Source organism: Metarhizium album (assembly GCF_000804445.1).
Source record: "Metarhizium album ARSEF 1941 chromosome Unknown scaffold_2, whole genome shotgun sequence".
Classification (NCBI taxonomy): domain Eukaryota; kingdom Fungi; phylum Ascomycota; class Sordariomycetes; order Hypocreales; family Clavicipitaceae; genus Metarhizium; species Metarhizium album.
In genome coordinates this window covers 618267-638249 of record NW_024467576.1, presented here as the reverse complement: position 1 = coordinate 638249, position 19983 = coordinate 618267, and the positions used below count along the sequence as shown (strand labels likewise).

The window sequence follows — 19983 nt, the reverse complement described above, 5'->3', positions numbered from 1 at the left end:
TGTAACATCGAGCCTGTCGGCACCCAGTTCCCTCGTTTGCAATTACCCCGAGCTGTCCATCCTGCATTTAGCCCAGTACTCCGTACCCTCTTTCAGCTTTTCATTTGACATGATGGGACGCCAAGTTGACCTGAAGCTTTTTTCTTTTTTTATAATTTGGGGGGAGGTTCTTGGTTGGTTGGGTCGGATGACATAAAGTCATGGAATGAACGGATGAAGCGGGAAAAGGCTTTCGAAGCTTTCATGTCAACGTACGACACGTCGTCTTTTTTTTTTTCGTTAGAGTCCGGCTTGCATGAAGCCTCTTGTCCGTAGTAGAGATCCCCAAGAACCGGAATTTGGCGTCATGGCTTGGGTGCCCGGGGCCACGATAGTGTTCCCTATTGCCCCACAAAATTTGTATTTGACCAACATCCCCCGACCTTTTGCCAAGTGAAATCTTGCCTTCTTCGACTTTGCCTCCCCATTATCGGCCCGTCGTCGGGGGACCCTGGCGAACGCTGCGTCTCGGCAGGAGGACACGGGCGGATGCCTCTTATCGGTCGGCGCTAGTCGACCATCAGGTTTGCCAGTGCACATTTTCAGGGCGAAGCCATGTACGTACTCTCCTCAGAAAAGACTTGAGGACGTGCGGCTCGGCACGAGTATGAGTGCTGATGTCATGTCGCTCGTAACATCCTCAGCCTCTAGTCGGGCAAAGGAAGCTTTGACAATTCGACGACGGTACAACGACTTTTGCAAAGGTCGTCCCGGTCCTGCCGAGTAACTTGCATCATAATTGCAGCCTGCATTGATGTGCATGCAGGTTCCATCGGAATGACAGCACACAGGGGGCGTGAAAACCAGTAGCGAGCAAATTTTGTCGTTGCAGATCGTCCCAACAAAGAAGAGAAGAAGTCTTAAGTCATAACCAGATCATCGTTGACATTGATCCCTCATCAGCTGGCAGTTGCGCCCTCCATCGTGCTTTCCTGGCGAATCGATTGCCCCGTGGTGTCCGAGGAGCACGGCAAGGCAAGCGCGGTGCGAGGAGGGGAGAGTATCGGCATCTCGCCTGGCAAGCAAGGCTTGTGCTGTAAACCCAGACCGTCGTCGATCGACATCGCACTCCTTTTCATTCCATTCGGTGCGACCTGGCTGAATGAGCGCCTCTATCTACGTTGCTATCTAGTAAATGGATTTGCAAATGCTTGTATAATATCTCGTCCCAGGGGAGACTTGGAAAGGCCATGCACAGACCCGTCCCTTGAACAGATGTATCATAACCACTGGCATGCCTGCATCCATAGCGCGATAAGCCTCCGAAACATGCTGAACTTTTCCCCGAATCATCAAGCGTGCATCTCCATAATTCATCCCTGCCCGACTTCTGATTCCGTGTCACCCGACCCTACAAGTCCCGCCAAGAAAGAGGTTACGCCGTAAGGAGATTCAAGCTATAGAGCAGCCATACTCCCAATGAGATGACTCTTCAAATCGGTACACTCAGCTTTGGTGATTCTGAATGAAGCTGACCCAGAGCAAATTAAACAGAGTAGTTATTTGTCAGAGTTTGCCTGTCGTGGGGAGACATCTGTCCGATGAAGTCACTAAATTGCGGCATTATTTGTTTGTATTGGTTCAGGACCTAATGTTCATCAACAGTTAGTCATACCCAGGGGCTCGCCACATATGCCGATCGATTTACACTCACATGCTGAATGACACCGTGAAGTTCCTGCTTCAATGGATTCTGCAGCTCCGAGTCCTCATACTGGGCAACCGCTACAAAGTAATCCAGCAACACCCTTTCCATAGCTTGCGGGTTTCGGCCTACAATCATGGAAAATCCCTTGAAAGCAGAGGCCTTTTCGTCGGTTGGTTCGATTCTCTTCATCATGCCTAGAAATTCCTCGGCGAATGTTGGGAGTGCCGGGCCCAACAACTCCGAGTTTTCTATGCCTAGCCGACCTAGCGCAATAGCAGCATTCTCAGCAAGACTTTTTGGAACACGAGCGTTACTCATGATTTCAACAAGATGTTTGAGAAGACCAGGAACCCATTGTGCCATGCCTTTGCCGTGCTGCATGGTGATCTCGCCCAGGGACCAGCACGTGTTATTGTACGCGCCAAATCCATCTCCGACCTCGTCGTCCAGCATGGAGTCCAAGTCTAGCTGTTTCAGGGCAATTGGTAAAATAGATCCCAGATGCGGCTGCATCAGTGCATATACGTAATTTGCACAATCGCCCAGCAGCGCATATGCAGATTGTCGGACCTCGTCGGCGGGGTCTTCCATGCAGAATGAAAGCAGCTCAAAGAAGGGCTGAGGGGACGTCTTGACAAGCTCCGAGGACTTTTCCTCACCCAGAGCCTGAATAATTGCACTGAGCAGATCAAGACTGGTCACCAGAAAGTCCTTGTCGGGAGTGTCGAGCGCACCGTTGCTTGCAGCAGCTAGACTCTGCTCCAAATTCATGTGAATGATGTTTACGCATCTCACAAAGATTGGAGGGGCATACGGTGCGAATTCGGACCCCACGGCCAATGCAACATAAGATAGGCATTCTAGCAGTGGGAACACCTCTCTGGATTGGTCCGGGACGAGGTTGTATCTTTCCGTCAGGGCTGGCATCAGCTGGTTCATGAGTTCAGGGGTGGCGAGTAATGACCCTATACGCTCAGCTAGCGTCTGAACACAATCGTAGAGAACATACATGTTCTTGTCCTTGTATTTTCCAAAGCATCGAACAAACTGTTGAATAATAGGCCCGCAATATGGCCCAAGGTGGGAGCCAGCCTTGTATTCAATGTTGGCAAAGGCTGAAGCAGCGGCGGCCTGGACCTTTTTGTTTCTGTCCAGCATCTTGCGAAGGATTCCATCCATGAGCGGCACAAAAAATCGCTCCCTCTGACTCTGTTCCGGTAATCCAGCTGCCCATTCTGAATATCGACCCAGCGTCCAGCAGGTGATCTGCCGAACAACGGGTTCGGAATCTTCCAGTAGAGAAATCAAGTACGGCACAAGCTCCGGAAGATGAGGTACGACGACGTCCATGCAGCCCTCGGCAACTGCTCCCAAAGCCAAGACAGCGGCCTCGCGGTGTGGCCACTCATTGTGCTTCAGATTCTGAGACAGGTACGGGAAGATGGCCTCAAAGACAGGATTCCGAAAGTCCCGGGCAAAGACATCCAATGCTGCGGCCGAACACTTGCGAAGCGTCCACCGCTCGTCGGGGTTTTCATCCCCATCATCGAGTTCGTCGATCTCGCCCTCCTCCAAGTCATCATCCATGCTGGCAAGCTTTCCGTAGGTGTTGCCACCTTCATTTTGATGCACCGAGTCACCATTTTCATTGGTATTCCTGTTCAAATTCCTCTTGGCGAATGCTGGCTTAATGTCCTGCTCCCTGTCCTCTTCATCTTCATCATCAGATTCGCCACCGAGAAGAGCAATGTCTTCACCGCTGTAAACCATGCATTCTAGGAGGACAGGGATGATTTTGTTAAGGTATGGCTGCAGGCCTCGCCACAAATCTTCATGCTCTCCTACGGCAAGCCAGAATTCGGCTGCTTCACAAGCGAGGTCTTCATCATCGCCCTTTTGCTGCGAAATAACGTAATCGACCAAGCCGCCGATATGAGGCTGCAGTTTGTCTGGTCGCCTTTCGACAAGGTGGACAAAGGCGCGACAAACTTGTCGTCGAACATCGGGGCTGGTATCGCTGGAAAGAACGAATAGGTGTTGCAGAAGCTCGTCAATCGAGTTGACCATGGCCTGCGAGGCTCGAGGCGTGAAGACGTTAATGGCAGTCAAAGCCCCGGCGCGGACCTTGGGGAGCGGGCTCTTGGTGGCAGCAATGAGCCGGGGAAGCACAAAGTTCAATGGACGCTGTCCATTGACTTCTCTTAAAAAGACACGAGGATTGTCCTCGCAAACCTTGGACATGGCCGACATGGCTCCCTCTTGAGCCTCGTTGGGAACTTGGCCGCTGGCATTTCCGATCATATCCATCAGTTGAGGGAGCAAATCAGGCCAAGTCAGGAGACCACCTCTCCGAATGACCTCCGTTGCAATGTTCCCAGCGTAATTGCGGACCTGGGGATTTTTATCTTGCAGGGCCATGGGAACGGCCAACTTGACGAAGTTTAGGCTCTCCTCGGGTATATTCTTCCACTCTGACTTGACATTGTTCTTCAGCATGATTCCGGCAGCCGATCGCACAAGGTGGTAGTCAGATTCACTGCACTGCAAGCCGTCTGGCGGGTGGGGGCTCGAGAAGAGATATGCAAGATAATTATTGACGTCGGGGGAACTCTTTGCCTGTTGCAGCATCTAGGCGGGACTTAGTATCAATTTTCCCTCGTGAGCAAAGACGCCGGGAGTTACGAACCACTTCGGCCTGCTTCTGAGCGGATTTGTCGAAGCCGCTCAATGAGTCTCTGAGGCACGCGGCGAGCTGCCTGACCGAGTCCTGAGATGGTTGCCACGACATTTCGACGACTTCAAGGGCGGGGGTGTCGAGTCCTGGCGTGTAGTCGGCAACGGATCGCAGCAAAAGCTTCTATTGCGAGTGGCTGTGCGAGAGGGGGTCTTGACGGGCATCAGCCTGTTAGCTCAGAGTAAGGATCACTCGAGGGAAGGCAGATGAAGGACAGCCAGGTAAAAGCATACTCGGTGCAGTCTGCCCCTCCAGGTAATCAGCACCGGGTCACCAGCCAGGGCCGTGGACTCGGGGGGAGCAGGCCGTACAAATGTCGCGGGTTCTGCAGGGCTCGGGGTCGAAAGCTGGCAGGTGCCGCAGGAGGAATGCGAAGTATTGAGCAGCGATTGTCAAGGGCACCAGTACCGTCACCTGCGGGTTGCGCTGCGCTGCATATATGAGCACCAAAGGGTGATCAAAGTCTGTTTGCGAAGCTGAACGACGGCGCCTGGTGCGAGCAGCGTCTATTTGTCTGGCGGGGAAACGAACAGACCCACTGATGAACAAACTTGGAAGCACCGAACTCTGCGGCGGCGGGGTGCGATAACGATAACCCGGCATCCATTTTTGGCCTGGGGAGCAGGGTTCAACTAACACAAGGAGACGATACTTTGAGTCGAAGCCATCCGAATCCGACACCGACATCGACCCCATTTCACGGGGGCGAGTTTACAACGCAGCGAGCCGACGTTTGGCACCCAAGAGCAATGGATCCCCGGATAAATTTCCAATCTTTCTTGGCCCTGTTCTCGACTGGCAGGCAGTACTAGTACCGGTGCGATGTAGCTGCGCATGTGTGCGGAGTCTTTGTCCATGGATGAATGCTTTCCCCCGGTGGCTTCCATAATTCCTGATGACAGTCCTTTAGTGGACCTGACGATCACGAAACCTGGTGCACGCGGCCTGCCCGTCATCCTCTGCAATAATCCCAGAGAGTCGAGCTTCCGACCATCACTCGGCTGATTCCCCGTTGACGGCCAGGGCACCCGCTCCGGCAGCTTGTAATTTATCAACTGTTACCGCAACAATGTTCCTAAACGCCTCCATCTCCTCCTCCACGGTGCCGCCCAGGCCCGCGTTGGCGAAGCTCATGGAATTGGTCACATAGACGGGCAACTGGACTCTTCTGGCGAGAAGCTTTGCCAACCGAGTCGTGAATTCTACACTGTTTTCTGAAGAGAACAGGGTCGTCGAGAGGGGCAGCTTGTCATCAAGCCTCTACGTGCAGCGTCTCCATTAGCCCACATTTGATCATCATGCACACAAGACCGACTACTGACATACGTTGGGCAATGCGTAGACAAAGGAGCCCATGGGCTTCGGGGCCGCCAAGTCATCTTGAGTCGCTGTGGTCAGAGACAACACAACGGCCTTGGCTTGGGTGCCCAGGCGGAGGTAGATGCGCGTGTCCAGAGAGTGGGGGAGGGGTATTGAGAAGGTGAGGGGTTCACCTTGAGTCGCTGCCATGACTGTACGTGGCATCCAGGTGAGAAAGATTCAAGAAACACCCCGGTACACAGGGGTACAGAAAGTATGACGACGATGTGTGCAACCGCTGCTTTCCACCGAGTGCAGTCGACATATGGAGCAACGAAGTGGTGTTGAGATGGAAATAGAAAAGCGCAAGGTGAGTCACATGATTGGCTGGAACCGACACCGCCCGTGTCTCTGATTGGGTCGTGACTTTATCTACAAGCTCCGCTATCTGTATCTGTCCATCCCCCTCCGCGCTGTCGGAAAAAGACATGACGAAGCCGCGCTCCTACGTCAATGCCAGAAGTCGTCGTGGCTTCAGGCTACCGAACAGTTGGAAACCTATCTGAGAGTCCATGTAGCCCAGATACTTCCGCGACTGGTCCTTGCCCCAGGCCAGCTCGAATTGAAGCCAGACGACTGTTGCTGACGTTGCCATGAGAGCCCCCGCCGTGACTAGGCATCTCAACACAAGACCACGGAATGGCGGATCCAGGCGAGCAGTCAGCTTCGTCATCCGAGGCTACTGCCTGGTGCGGGACAGAGGATAACATGGATGATCCAGAGGAGGTGAGAGTAGTTTTCTGTGCCCTTGATTCTTTCTCGTAAGTCTGGCTCCGGCCTGTAAATACCCCTTGGTGTTGCCATGACATCGCTCACTCTCTCATCAACATCGTAGCGTTTGCTACTCTTCTTTTCCCCCTCATATGCTGTTGTATCATGTATGATACCCACTGAAATACGACACTGACCCTTTACTTGTAGCCAATACTCCAAAGTCGCACACTTCAACGTCACTCACCTCAGACGGCGCTCCTTTTACGCCCTCCCCCAGGCTCACTGGAAAATGCTGGCGGCGCACCCCTTCAACTTTCTTGAAACCCTAGACAAGACAGACAACGCAATAGACGCAAACGCCGAGCTGGCCCGCGCAATTGTCGCCCACGGCCTACGGTCATTCCACAACCTCGCCGCCGTCTCTCAGCAGGGCGAGCTCATGATCCCTCTGCAGTGGACGGGCGTAGCCAAACATGGGGATATCGACAAGGCCCGGAGCACGATCCGACAACTCTACAGGGACTGGACAGCAGAAGGCGCCGCCGAGCGCGACGTCTGCTACGCGCCCATCCTGAGGACGCTGGAGCAAGAAAGAGCACGCACGGAGCCGGGTACGCCAGCAAAAGTGCTGGTTCCCGGCGCAGGCCTGGGCAGACTGGTATTTGAGCTGTGCCTCAAGGGATACGAGGCCGAGGGCAACGAGATCTCATACCACCAGCTTCTCGCGTCGTCCTACATCCTGAACGAGTGCCGGGCGGCTGGGAAATACACCATTTACCCCTGGATTCACACATTTTCCAACCATCTCACCCGGGCGAACCATCTCCGGGGCTACAAAGTGCCCGATATCCATCCCGCCACGGCGCTGGCCGGCTCAGCAAACCCGGGAAGCATGTCCATGTGCGCGGCTGACTTCCTCTGCCTGTACGCCGACGAGGAGCACAGGGCATCGTACGATGCTGTCGCGAGCCTGTTCTTCCTCGACACCGCGCCCAATCTGATACGTTACCTGGAAGTCATCCGCCATTGTCTCCGACCAGGTGGCGTTCTCATCAACGTCGGCCCGCTGCTGTGGCATTTTGAGAACCAAGCCCCCGGGAACCACGGGCACGATGACGACGGCGACGGCGAGCACGATTACAACAATTCGTCGGGCATTGCCGACCCAGGAAGCTTCGAGCTGTCCAACGACGAGGTCATGGGATTGTTGGAAAAGCTGGGGTTCACAGTGGAGTGGGCGCAGACGGGAATAGAGACGCCGTACATCCAGGACAACCAGAGCATGCTGCACACTGTATATAAAGCCGCGGCGTGGGTGGCAAGAAAGCCGGGACAGGAGTGATGCATCTCTGTCTGCACGGCACGGCGAGTCGGGCGGACAAGTAGGGGGCGCGAGCATTGCTTGCATATAGAAGAGGACCAACGTTACTATTGGCGCACATGAACCCGCATGGCAACAGAGCTGGTGATGCACGATTCTTCTTGCACCACTGAGCGGCGGCACACGGCGTCTTTGCCGGAAAACCCTCGTCATGTCACCTCGTATCCTGCCATTCCATCCATCCGCACTAATTCTGTACCACGCGGCCGTATTTACAACTTGGAGCTCCCGTCCCCGTGGAAGGCCAGCTCCCCCCTCGCCCACATGGCACCGCCATCGACGGCTATAGCCTCGCCATTGACATGCGAGCCGGCCCTGCTGGCCAGGTAGACAACGACGCCGGCAATATCTTCGGGCACGCCCAACCGCCCCATGGGGTTCGCGTTGCCAATCTTTTCCGCGCCGCCCGCCATGTCCAACAGCCCGTTGGACATCTTGCTGGGGAAGAAGCCGGGGCAGATGGAATTGACCGTGATCCCCCGGGGACCCAGCTCAATGGCCAAGTTGCGACCCAGGTGGATGACCGCCGCCTTGGAAGCCGAGTACCCGTAGGTGCCTTGCTTGCCAATAGTGCCGATGCCTAGGCCGGCGACGCTGGCGGTGATGATGACGCGGGCAGGATCCGCGCGAGAAGCGGCCTTTTGCAGCAGCGGCGCAAAGACGCGGACGGTGTTGAAGACAGCCTTGACGTTGAGGTCCATGACCTTGGCAAAGGCCTCGTCGGGGTGGGTGTCAAAGGCCTGGCCCCAGGTGGCACCGGCATTCGCGAGGAGAATGTCGACGCGGTCGGTGTGCTTCTTGACCTCGTCGAGGAGGTGCGTCACGCCCTTCATGCTGGCCGAGTCGGCGGGGACGGGGATGGCGACGGCGCCTGGCGCGCGGTTGGGCAGCGCGTTGAGCGCGGCGCAGGCTTCGTCGCAGGCGGCGGCTTTGCGGGACGAGATGAAGACCTTGGATGCGCCGGCTTGTAGGAAGCTTTTTTTGGCCGCATGTTAGCTCCTTTCTTCTAGTTCCTTGCCCCCGTCGTGGCCATTTTCATCGGGCCACCCGAGTTCCAACTTACGCCGACGCGGCGTGGAGTCCGAGACCGCGAGAACCGCCCGTCACCACTGCCACCTTTCCCTTGAGTGAGAAGAGGGACGGGAAATCTTCCAACTGGGCTTCGGCCATGACTGCTATCGGTTGTGACGGAATCGATGGATATGCTGGACAGGAGAGAGGCGCACACCGGACCAGGCTGTCGAAAGGTCGGATACTGCATGGATAATGGAACCAAGGTCGGTCGGTCCTCGGTCCACGCCGGCCGGGTGCTTTTGCTCAAGGTTGGTTCAACTTGCTACGCCTCGGGACGGACTTTATCGAGAGCGATTATCTCCGGCCCCGGGCAGCGTGCTTCTGCAGATAGTCCAGCTAGTGCTAGTAGAATCTGACTTCTCCGATGACGACGCCATTCATCGTTGGTGGGGAAGATGCCGAGGTATGTGGGGGATCTGCGTCTTTTCATGATAGTACAATTTCTGCCACAATTGGCTAATCACTTCGCCCATACACATCTCATCCCCCAAGATTCAAGTTGAACCACGGTATGGGCTGGGCGTCGAACGCAGCCTTGCACTGTGGGACGAAATGTCGTTTTCAATTGAGATTCAGACTAGCAATCGACTCGACGTAGAGTACCGAGACACCGTGGGACTTGCACAAGAAATAAATTAATGCCAAACATTCCATGGTTGTTGCATCGGACAACGGGGCAGGGGGTATGCGAGAGTGTCTTGGTAGCTGTGCTCTTCGACCGGTATGCGTTGAAGCGTGATACTGTGGTGTTGTATTCACCAATGTGTGTGTGCTGTTCCTCCACGGTAGGTAAAGTAAAACTTGCAAACAACCGCCATGTACAAGAGTGGAAAAGACAAGGTGTCAGGTACAAAAGAAGCACGCAGACGGATGGAACAAAAAGAACGCAAGAATGAACCATGGAGGGCCCGTCGCCATATTATCTCCATGGCGTCTTGGTTGGTATGGCTGCATTCTGCTCAAACTGATCGTTGCCGCGTCTGCGTCTAGGTCCAACTGCAACCGAAAAGCAGAAAAAGGACAAGGGAAGAAAAAAAAATAGAAGAAGAAAACAAGAAAGAATCGAAAGAGACCTGTACGAAAAACCTTACCAAGCCTCCACATTCTAGTTTGTTGTCACCTAAAATCACCCTTCACTACATCACCCTACTCCTATCAGGAGGGGAAGCTCTACACAATTGTGGACAAAAGCCGGTCATTGCACGGCTGAGAGAGTAACGTATTCGTGCTGAAACAGCAATATCGCGTCAAGAGGTGTGGGCAAAGAGGTAGGGAAAAAACGTGTCTGTAAGCCGAAGCAAGGAATGAGTTGGGTGCGCCACAAGCCCCTGTCTATCTCTCATGCTTTGGGCGTCGGTGATGGACTTTTTCGTCCCAACATTGATTGACGGCGTCTTCGACAATTGGCCAGCTGTCCTGCGCAACAAATCCAATGAAAAAAACACTGACGTTATGTTCGACTGTTACTAGCTTGGAATAGTTCACGCGCGACTCTCTAGAAAGCCTCTCACCATCTTCGGTCAGGTGGACCTGAACAGCAGGAAAGCCTAGACGAGGCTCACCTTCGACTTGACGAGGTCTCTGGCCCGCTTCATAGACGATTCCATGCTTGTTTGGTTTCACCCCTGATTTCTTACAGCCTCTGCCGCCGTAGGTGAGGATCGGGCTATGAATTATTAGCGCTTGGCCCAGCTAGGCTACGTTTGGAATCTTTTCAAAAACAGGGACCTGACCACTCACACACAGGTACAATGCCCATGGTCATTTGCAATCACGATGAAGCGACGAAATCCAACATGGAATTTCACGCCAAATCTGTCCAGTCTTTCTTGTTTCCCAGAGACACTGTGATGTTTCTGGCCGTCCGATGATCCTTGCGGTTCCGACCAGAGCACCTTGAAGATCTATGTATGGGCAGGCAATTGAATTAGCGTGGCTTCGATACTCCAAGCCTGTACATGTGCAAGCAAACTCACCGCTCCTGGGTCGAATTTACTCGAGTGCTCAACTCGATATCCTGGCGACGCATAACATGAGCGATATGGACGTGTACGTGGGATCATTATTTCCTTACTTGGATCGATCAAGTCTTGGTCCTCCGAGTCTGCGGCAATGTGGTTTCGAGGAGTGACGGCGCCATCATCTTCCGGTTCATAGGCTGGGTCGCTATTGTTAAATTTAAGTTGGGCTACAGCGGTGTCCATCCGAGCGGCACGTTCGACGTACTGTGGGGTGAAGCAGAGTAGTTAAAGTCTGATGGGCCGGCAGTAGACTGACCCATGCCATAGGACAAGGCTTGTATGCTATCGAACGGTTGTGGCAGCGCCTGTTGATTGTCGATCGCATCATAGCTAGAACCTGCTGCGGCTGCCGTGGTTGTTAGTAGGGCTTGTATACGAACATTGGGACCAAAAACCGCCATGTATGCAAATTAAGTTGCCTGTTTAATACGAACTTACAATGGTAGGATGTTTCTGGCGACTGATAGCCGCCACGAAAAAGGTATTTATTCTGATCAAATGAGGCTGCTCTGGTAAGCAGAGATGACATCGCGCGTAGTTCGTCAGTGGCGGAGACTCTTACGGTGTACTTGATCATAAGACGGGGTCTGGGAGCTCTGCTGCGGCGTCATAGCAAAGCTTCCGTGGCCATGCGAAGCCGTCGTAGCAGACGACCCTCCATGTCCTTTGCGATGTGAAGAAGTCTTATCATGTGGGTAATGTCTGCTATTGCTGCTGCCGCTCTTCTCTTTGGATGACCTCTCCTTGTCTTTGCTTTTCGACTTGGATGATTTGGACCGTTCTTTTTCCTTGTGACTAGCTACAACGTAGTTCTCTTCGGGTTTATTACGGGACGTGGTTAGTTTCCGAATGTCATTCAAAAACGGCGAAGAGAGACGGTGTCTTTGGTAGAAGTGTCAAACACCGAAACAGCCTCAGTTGTTGCAACTAACCTGGTGAACCGGGCGGCTGCTGTTCGTAGCTCGAGGAAGACGGGGAGAGACTGGTGCTTCCCAGGGTTTGAGTTATTCCCGCAACATCCCCAGACTCCCTGGGGATGTCATAGTTGTAATCATAGTCTAGATTTCCTACCAGTTGTTTAGTATTCAACTCGAACAATGCAAGTCATGACCCAGATTGGGTAGCACACCATTTATATCCTGCCGAACACGATACATGAACTGTTGTCCCTCGTCGTAGGCCCAAGCCGACCAAGGGCCCCATGCATCCATCTTGATGCTGGGATATTAGCCAACATATGAAAAGGCTCTCAGCCGGTATTAGTGCCCGTATCTGATATGTAAGTATGCACGAGGGGCACCTTTGAAGAACGGATCGAGTCACAAGCTCGAGGCGCACAGAAAGGCGAACATCAATCAGCAACAAACACCGCAACCTGTCCTAGGACGGCCAAGAGGGGTTCTTGTAGGATGGGGGAATTCCACGCATGGGGGTGCGGCGCAAAGACTCGGGGTGGAGGAGGCTACAAGCAAACTGAAGCGGCAGCCTCCCAGCCTCCAGTTGCCGTTGCGACGAGCAGGCGAGTTGGCTTGGGAGTCGGGACACAACACCAACGAGCGAGGATCCCACGCCGCACGGGTGGTCAATTCGTCTCAAACAACAATTACATTGCCGCCAGGCGTGGGTAGGCCGTGGGCCAATGTTTCCCCTCTCCCCGGCGTTTCCTGGGCACGCGGCGGCGGTGCCCATGCAGCCGCGACTCTGGGTTGGTTGGCATCTGATGGAGCTGCATCAAGTGGGTTGACGGCATCTCCAACACGCGGATATGATAACAAACTCGCATAGGACGAAAGAGCTGCCACCAAGTGGAGTGCAGGAAGCGGACAATATGGTTGCGCACAAATCGGGCCCGAAACCCAGCACGGCAGCCAGCTTCGCTAGAAAGGTTGCGCGTTCTGATGAAGCTGTGCTATTGTGGGTGCAACCACTCGGAAGATGAAGCTTGCTGCTGCGGTTATGCCCGTCATCCACACGACAGCGCTGGAGATGTGTTTCATCTCATTACGGCAAGGTGGTGGCCGTTCTGGCAAGGGAAGGGCTGGCGCTCCATCAGCTTGCTGTGTCAAGTCCGCCATGCAGCTGCGGTGGTTGCGCCCATTCATGTACGTCGCGCCCGGATCTGAATGACACCCGGATTTGTATTGGACCAAACTGGACCCCATGGTCGTCGGCAGCTTGGGAGTTGGTGGTGGGCAGTCATCCCTGGCGCACATCTTGGAGTGCTTAATAAATGGTGCTCGCATCCGTGTTGGAATCCAGCCCTGATCAGCCAGAACTGTAGTCATCGCGACTGCGACTCAACTGTCAGCTCGCACACCACGAAGTCCTAGGCAACCATCGGACAGTCAGATGGACGAAACAATTGTTGTGAGGCATCTCGGACAGAGCCTCAATATTCTCTCAGCCCGGCGCCGGCTCAGAAGAGGACACGTCGGCGTGCTTGCGCGTAAGCCGAGAGGGTGCGCGCGCGCGCAATGCACCAACGTCGGCGCCAGATTTGCGATGTCGAGAGGAGATGAAATGGATGGGCTTGAATCTTGATAGGCTTGGCATGGGCCCGGCGAGGTCCCATTACTCCGTCGTTGCACGAAAATGAGAGATGAGTACTCCGTACGAAGTCCTGAGTCCTGAGTCCTAGTTACGAAGTGCTGCACTGGACAGGTGGCAGCCTGACCAGGTGCGCCCACGTCGAATTGCAGGAGAATACGCAGCTTTAGCGTCAACGACGGAGAGAGGAGCTTGGAGATGGAGACCGTGAGAATCATGAGCAAGTCAAAATGAGCGTGAAGACGGCGGCGGCCCGGTCGGCACTCCTGGGTCCCGACTCCCGAGTGCCAGTTGGCTGCCCAGTGCCCTCCCCTCCTTGGCCGACTCCAGTTGGCGTCCCCTCACCCATGTGTGCAGCTGTCCATCGCGTCCGTCGTCCATCGTGTGAGTGGCTCCTTCCCTGCGACCTGGTCGAAGCTTGCCCTGAAGGCCCGTTCCGTTCAACGTTGGCTCCCTCGCCCGCCGGCGATGTCCTGGTGGCGGGCGGCCCACAACCCGTGCCCCCCGTAGCCCTCGATCCCCAGTGGACCGGCGCCAGCCCCCAGCGCCGCGTCTCAGAACATGGAAGCCCGTTTGCCCGTCTCCCATTGCATGTTGCACCAAGCGTCAACCTTTGTCCACCCAGTGCTCACATCGACTGCCCCCTGGGTCCTTTTGCAGCTGGCTATTCCCAACAGGAACCTTGATGCACTGCTACAATCAGGCGTGCATCGAGGACCCAGTCCGGGGAGCATCAGACTGGCGGGTGGACATGGGGCCGGTGACTCGTGAGTCGTCTCGACTCTTGAGTCTTGACCAGGCGTGTCGCTTTTTCTCTCCGGAAACGATCTGCCCTTGTCTTTGGCTTTCAATTTCTCGTCCGACCACGGGCATGGATGCCATCATGCTACAGGCGCAATAGCCATTTATGCCGAGACATGGATGTGTCCTGCGTGTGCCATTCCCGGGCCCCCTAGGATTATTACCACACGCGCATTCGCCCTGATCTCACTGGTCTGTCATCTCCTCTACATCCAATCCCGGCGCATCAACGACGACATGGATCAGTCTGTGAGCCCTGCCCTCAGTCGTCGACTCCTTTTGTCTTCTCACAAGGCTGTGTGCTGGCTTGGAGCTGACAAGGAGCTAGTTGCCAAAGTTGTACAATCAACAAAGCAAAGCTTGACCGAGTTTCGTTCCAGTCCGTCCTGCGAATACCAGCGCCCCCTCAAGGGGCGGCGGAAAGGGTGCCCGAAGGCGGAGAAGCCTCATACCTCATTACTTAAAGAGTTCCTTGTTTACGAGCTGTACGAGCACCGAGGGTGAGGAGGGTGTGTCCATGCAAGAAGCACAGAGAACAAGCGACAGACAGAGGCGTCTCCAATACAAGCGTAGCCACACCATCCAGAGCTTCCCACGTCCTTACTCGATATCGACCCCCAATTCTTCATCTCGAATGCCTTCATTCCAGTCGAGGCATGGCCGCTGCCCATCGCTGATGCAGTTTCCCTGCTCAATGCGAGGTGCAGCAGCAACTCCCACGTCTCGTTCAGAGCCACTCATCAGAAACCACCTTTCATCATGCATTCTGCCGCCTCTGGGGGCGTCGGTGCCCCAACTCGCATAGACATAGATGACTCGGACCATGTTGTCCAAACTGACATGTCCGCCAGCTCGAATCGATTGATGAGAAAGCTAGCCACCACGGCCACATGGCGTGATGACGATGATATGAAGGGAAGTGATAGTTCGCAGTTGCATAGCGACGCATCGACTGCCTCGAGCAGAATGACTACCCCAAACCCGCAACCACCGCCAATATCGAGACCATCACTGTCTTCTACTATCGAGACTCATACTCCCCATGTTAGCAGAACGCCTGCAATACCTATTCCCGGAGCTCTGCCACCGCCCCCTCCTCCACCACGTCGTGGCGAGCCTAGATACTTCCAACGATCTAATCAGCCCCGTCAAGTCCCCGAGTTTCCCAGTAACCTGACTCCTGGCTCGAACATTGGTACGAGTGGCTCCCATTTTCTTACTGGACACGCCATTTGTCACGGCCAGACTAACATATCGATTAGGGGAGACGCATATGTTCTCACAATCCTTTCCTATGTCAGATGGATTTCGCCGCGATCAAGCTCTTCAGGCCCCTCCACCGCACGGCTTTCCAGCACCACTTACGTCGCTTGCGGGAAAGTTCAATGCGGACGACCGAGGCATTTTATTACCGACGATGCATAGAGATTCACATCAACCATTAGAAAGCAGCTCGGATGCGATGTTCCCGCAGTATCCATTGCCGAACACATCCAGGTCTACTGGCAGCCCTTTGCAACCGGAAGCTTCCGTATACTCCGGCCTGGGCCACAAGAAGACGGTACGGCTCATGTCAGGGTTGGAAACAAGGAGCGAACGATCGAGTTCTGAGAATAGCTTTGAAGCGGATGCACTTGCATATCGAAACGCTAGACACTTCCCCCCTCAACTGCCCGCCCAACCCAATCATTTGTCAAACCGACAACAAAGGTCATCCGCCACAAATCGAATTACAAACTGGGTATCAGAGTATGAAAAATCATACATTCCTGCAAGAGTACGACGCCATGAAACATACATGGAAGCACCCTCAGACCACTCTGAGTCTGGAGATGGAAGGTCCCAATCATCTGCCGTTTCGTCACGCAATGTCTTCTTGGAACACTCATGGCAGAAATTCCAGCAAAAGCGGGCAGAAGTAAAGAAATTAAAACACTACACGACTACCATACGACAAGAGCAACGAAATTTGCGGCGTCGAATGGATGACGCCGGAAATGCCTTTGTTGCTGTTCTCAGACCTTTGTTAGTGAGCCAACGAAGCGAGATCTTGTCATCATCCCTCGAAGATCTTGACAGACGATGGGCTGCAATGCTGAGACTCAGAGAGGAGTACCATTCCCGTGAAGCGACCTACGAAAGCTTAGAACTTGAACTGGACAAGGAGGAGCAGGAGCTTGATCGACTTGAGACCAAATTCTACAGTCTCTTTACCCCAGGACGTGATGGCCACGCAAAGCAGTCTCTGCCGACACGTAGCAGCACAAACGACACGATTCAGAGCACTGATTCAGAAACTCCATATTGTCTCCTCGGAATTTGTGCTGACAAGTCTTTAGAAGACGTACACCCTCTGTACCACAAATTTTCGGCCGCCGTTGGCGATTTACAGAACGCAAAAGAGGAATACGAGGATTTATTGACGGCAAAAGTTCAGTACGAAGAGGATACACTGGTCAGAGAGCAGACGGGCCGTCCCATGACCCTCGAAGCCGAAGAGTTCTTTGCCGACCTGTCGGACGAGAAAGCTCGGATGCAAAGTTCCATCAAAGAGCTGGAAAGTCAAGTACAGCGACTAAGACAACAATGTGAAGAGCAGGGGGCCATGAAGAAGTTTCTCTCTGTGCAAATGTCTTACATCCTGAACCCCGAGACGACACGTAAGGGCATGTACCTGGAAGACGATGCCAATATCCTTCAAAAACACAAAACTGTAATCCATCCACGTTATTCCGAGCTGCTCACCCAACACAGTCACCTGCTAGATGGCCCAGTTCCCCTCACGGCGAAGCAAGCCTTGACAGCTGCGTGTGAGCTGCCGGATAGCGACCCGTTGAAAAGCCAAAAAAAGCATATTGCTGAAAAGGAATACGCGATCGAGGCCCTTGTTCAAAGCTACAACTCCGAAAGCAAGGCGGATCTCATCAATCGCTGGGTTCTACAACAACTAGGACAATCCCCTTTGAATGCGCTACTCTTGCAGTCCGTCTTTGGCTCAGAATGCGGGCTCAAAATCCGGGACTACTTGCACTGGCAGCTCGATGTATTGCATTACTGGTCGCGAGATGGTACAATGTCTCCGGCCGCGGAGATGGACAAGAGCAGTGTCAGCGAGATGTCGGAGTATTCTGACTGTACAGGAAGCCTTCGACGATCGAGAGCTGCGTCTGATGGCGAGCTTCACCTCAAACCGATGCGAAAAACACTGCGACAAGTCAAGAGTAGCGATACGCTTCGATTCAATGGACAAGCCCTGGCATGAGGTGCCCGTTGTGGCACTCAAATCTTGCCCAATCTTACGGACTTGGACTGTTAGTGATGGTGACAAACCGCACGAGGGTATTGGGCATTCGAGCCCCCATGTCCTGATGACTAGCTAGCTTGACCTAACATCTAGACTTACACTCTATATGAGTGGGTTTTTTTTTCCTTTTTCTTTTTCTTTTCTTTTTTTCCTCCGAAGCGTTCTGTTTACCCAAAACTGCACAGCCCCAAATCTGGAAGCAACAGACCACGAATTGGCGAGCTGGAGAAGAGAACAGTTTGAAACACGTTCCAAAATCTTCATACTCCATTGTTCACCATACGGTTGCTTGAAAATGTACATGGATTGTATTTTTTTGTCGTCATCGTTTTCGTAGTCTGTTTCTGTGTCTGGTTTTGTTCCCTAATTGTAGGGAACCTGGGGAACATGATACCTGGAGCACGCTCAAAAGCTGTCTTCCCCTACGTGAGTAGTTATCTCTCTTCTATTTCTACGGGGCAAAGGCCTTTTCAGTCATCCGCAATGGCAGACATGGTAGATTGTTATGGGTGTTTAATGATGACAAATCTGGACCGAACAAACCGTTCTGATTTCACACTGTTCTATGCGCGCTTGGGAGTTGACCCTTTACAATCGCTCGCGGCTTCGCTTTTCCTGGGAATAACTTATTCGGGTCAATAGTAGGTACCAGTCTCTCGCACGACGACGAAACCTTCGTCCGCCTGGGTGGAGCAATCCCTTCATCCCGTGTGCGGTGTCTCTCGCTTCCTAATCCGCAGTCCAAGCCCATGGTATCTATTTGCTTGAAAGGCAACGGGGACATGGTACAGCTCAGCCGAGGATTGTCCAATTCAGCTGCACTCAGGGGAAAGTGATGAGTTATTCACGTGTTGACAGCATGCGATGTCTCACCTGGACTGCTTTTGGCGCCGTAACAATGGCATCATGGTTCTCAAGTCTTTCACCGAGTAAATCTGTGTGGCCTGTACGTGAGAAAAAAATAGGTTGTACTGATGCCAGGAGACACGTCGTGACCTGGTTACAGCATGGGACCTCACACGGCTTCATACGACGGCAAAGCAGAAAAGCTGTGAAATATATTGAGGTAGAAGTCACAGGGTAGCATGTAGGTATTGAAAAGTCCATTATCGACTTCCTCACGCCGCGAACTCGTTCCCAAGTCCCACTGCGACAGAAGGATCCGTCATCGAGTTAAAATTTTGCCGTCGTTTGGCGATAGGAACAGCACCTCTGAAGTTAATTCTAGTTGCCAAAACATCGCCATCCATCTTGAGGTTCGTCGGTTGTTTTCGGCGAGGACCACCATGACCATATTGACCAACGACGACGCGGCGGCCCTGGCTCTGGCGTTGATTTCTGTCTCGAGCTAGTTTCGTCTGCCGCACGATCACATTTTTTGCCGGCTGCTTTCTTTGCATGGGTCTTCTTGGAGCATGATTTTTGCCCGACGCTTGTGGTGGACTTTGACACGGCGGCACGGCTCGATGTTCTACCGTGAGCCGATTCCGCCGACAGCGGATCGAGCTTCGAATGACCATGGGGTAGGATATGCGATGGCAAGTATGCATACACTGCAGCTGAACTCGTCTGATCGGGGGGCCTTGTAGGCTGAGAGCTATTGGACAAGCTAGCTCGACTTCGGCGTGGTCTTGAATCTGAGCTTTGCGAATGGGAATTGGCCCTGGTCGACGCGGTAGATTTACGTCTGCCTTTGTGGCTCTGTTTCCGTCTCGTCTCCGCGGGGGACACGAAGCAGTTGTAGGGTATTGGGGGGAACATGGCTGCTCACGAGGCTCTCGAGGAGTCTCGGGTCCAGTCGGGGCTGCCTGGCTGGTGAAAGTGAGAAGCGGTCGGACGAGGACGAAGAACACAGCACTGTTGCACAGCTCTGTGGGAGGATATATCAGGACAAGTTGCTGATAGCAAGTATGTAAAAAAAAAAAAAAAAATACTCTGCCGTAGGAAACAAGGCTTTTGGCTCAGACCCTTGGTGACGGAATGCCGTGCACGAGAAGATGCAAGCAGCAGAGGAGCAAGGACACTAGATTTCGCGGCCGTCCGACATTGGCTCCAAGGAAGAGAGAGGTTCTTGCCATCTTGCAGTGTCATTGGTAGCGAGATGCGTTCTCGGTGCAGGAGGACTAGCTCGCTTTCCTTGTCGTTGGACGTCAGTGTCGGATGTGAAGCAAATCGGGAAGGCGTCGGCACTGCGCTTCCACCGTAGCTTCCCTAGGTTTCAGGACGTGTACAGAGATCCACGACAAGCCACCTTCAAGGGCATTTGCTTTGCCATCTGTCATATTATCAACAGCGAAGCAACAGAAAAGCTCTGATACGTAGGTGAAGAGTTGTTTATGCAAGCCACGTTGGCGTACTCGG

At 53.6% G+C, this 19983-nt stretch overlaps 6 protein-coding genes across 6 annotated transcripts; 2 read left to right on the top strand and 4 right to left on the bottom strand.

The window, feature by feature from the left end:
* Positions 1-1525: 1525 nt before the first annotated feature.
* MAM_01320 (Armadillo-like helical) lies at positions 1526-4475 on the bottom strand (the record flags this gene model as incomplete). The annotated part of the gene is made up of 3 exons (XM_040820119.1): positions 1526-1627; positions 1694-4315; positions 4374-4475. The coding sequence occupies 3 exons, from the start codon at positions 4473-4475 to the stop codon at positions 1526-1528; spliced, it is 2826 nt and encodes a 941-aa protein (XP_040681607.1).
* Positions 4476-5414: 939 nt separating this feature from the next.
* On the bottom strand, positions 5415-5930 carry MAM_01319 (uncharacterized protein; the record flags this gene model as incomplete). Its single annotated transcript, XM_040820118.1, has 2 exons — positions 5415-5681; positions 5748-5930. 2 exons carry the CDS (start codon positions 5928-5930, stop codon positions 5415-5417), a joined length of 450 nt encoding a protein of 149 aa, XP_040681606.1.
* Positions 5931-6419: 489 nt separating this feature from the next.
* On the top strand, positions 6420-7836 carry MAM_01318 (N2227-like protein; the record flags this gene model as incomplete). The annotated part of the gene is made up of 2 exons (XM_040820117.1): positions 6420-6541; positions 6702-7836. 2 exons carry the CDS (start codon positions 6420-6422, stop codon positions 7834-7836), a joined length of 1257 nt encoding a protein of 418 aa, XP_040681605.1.
* Positions 7837-8087: 251 nt separating this feature from the next.
* MAM_01317 (NAD(P)-binding domain protein) lies at positions 8088-9045 on the bottom strand (the record flags this gene model as incomplete). Its single annotated transcript, XM_040820116.1, has 2 exons — positions 8088-8850; positions 8939-9045. 2 exons carry the CDS (start codon positions 9043-9045, stop codon positions 8088-8090), a joined length of 870 nt encoding a protein of 289 aa, XP_040681604.1.
* A 1236-nt stretch (positions 9046-10281) lies between these two features.
* On the bottom strand, positions 10282-12181 carry MAM_01316 (uncharacterized protein; the record flags this gene model as incomplete). The annotated part of the gene is made up of 9 exons (XM_040820115.1): positions 10282-10615; positions 10690-10853; positions 10926-10966; positions 11024-11107; positions 11176-11316; positions 11409-11474; positions 11533-11769; positions 11903-12037; positions 12100-12181. 9 exons carry the CDS (start codon positions 12179-12181, stop codon positions 10282-10284), a joined length of 1284 nt encoding a protein of 427 aa, XP_040681603.1.
* Positions 12182-15077: 2896 nt separating this feature from the next.
* Positions 15078-17580, top strand: MAM_01315 (uncharacterized protein; the record flags this gene model as incomplete). The annotated part of the gene is made up of 2 exons (XM_040820114.1): positions 15078-15513; positions 15620-17580. 2 exons carry the CDS (start codon positions 15078-15080, stop codon positions 17578-17580), a joined length of 2397 nt encoding a protein of 798 aa, XP_040681602.1.
* Positions 17581-19983: the final 2403 nt, after the last annotated feature.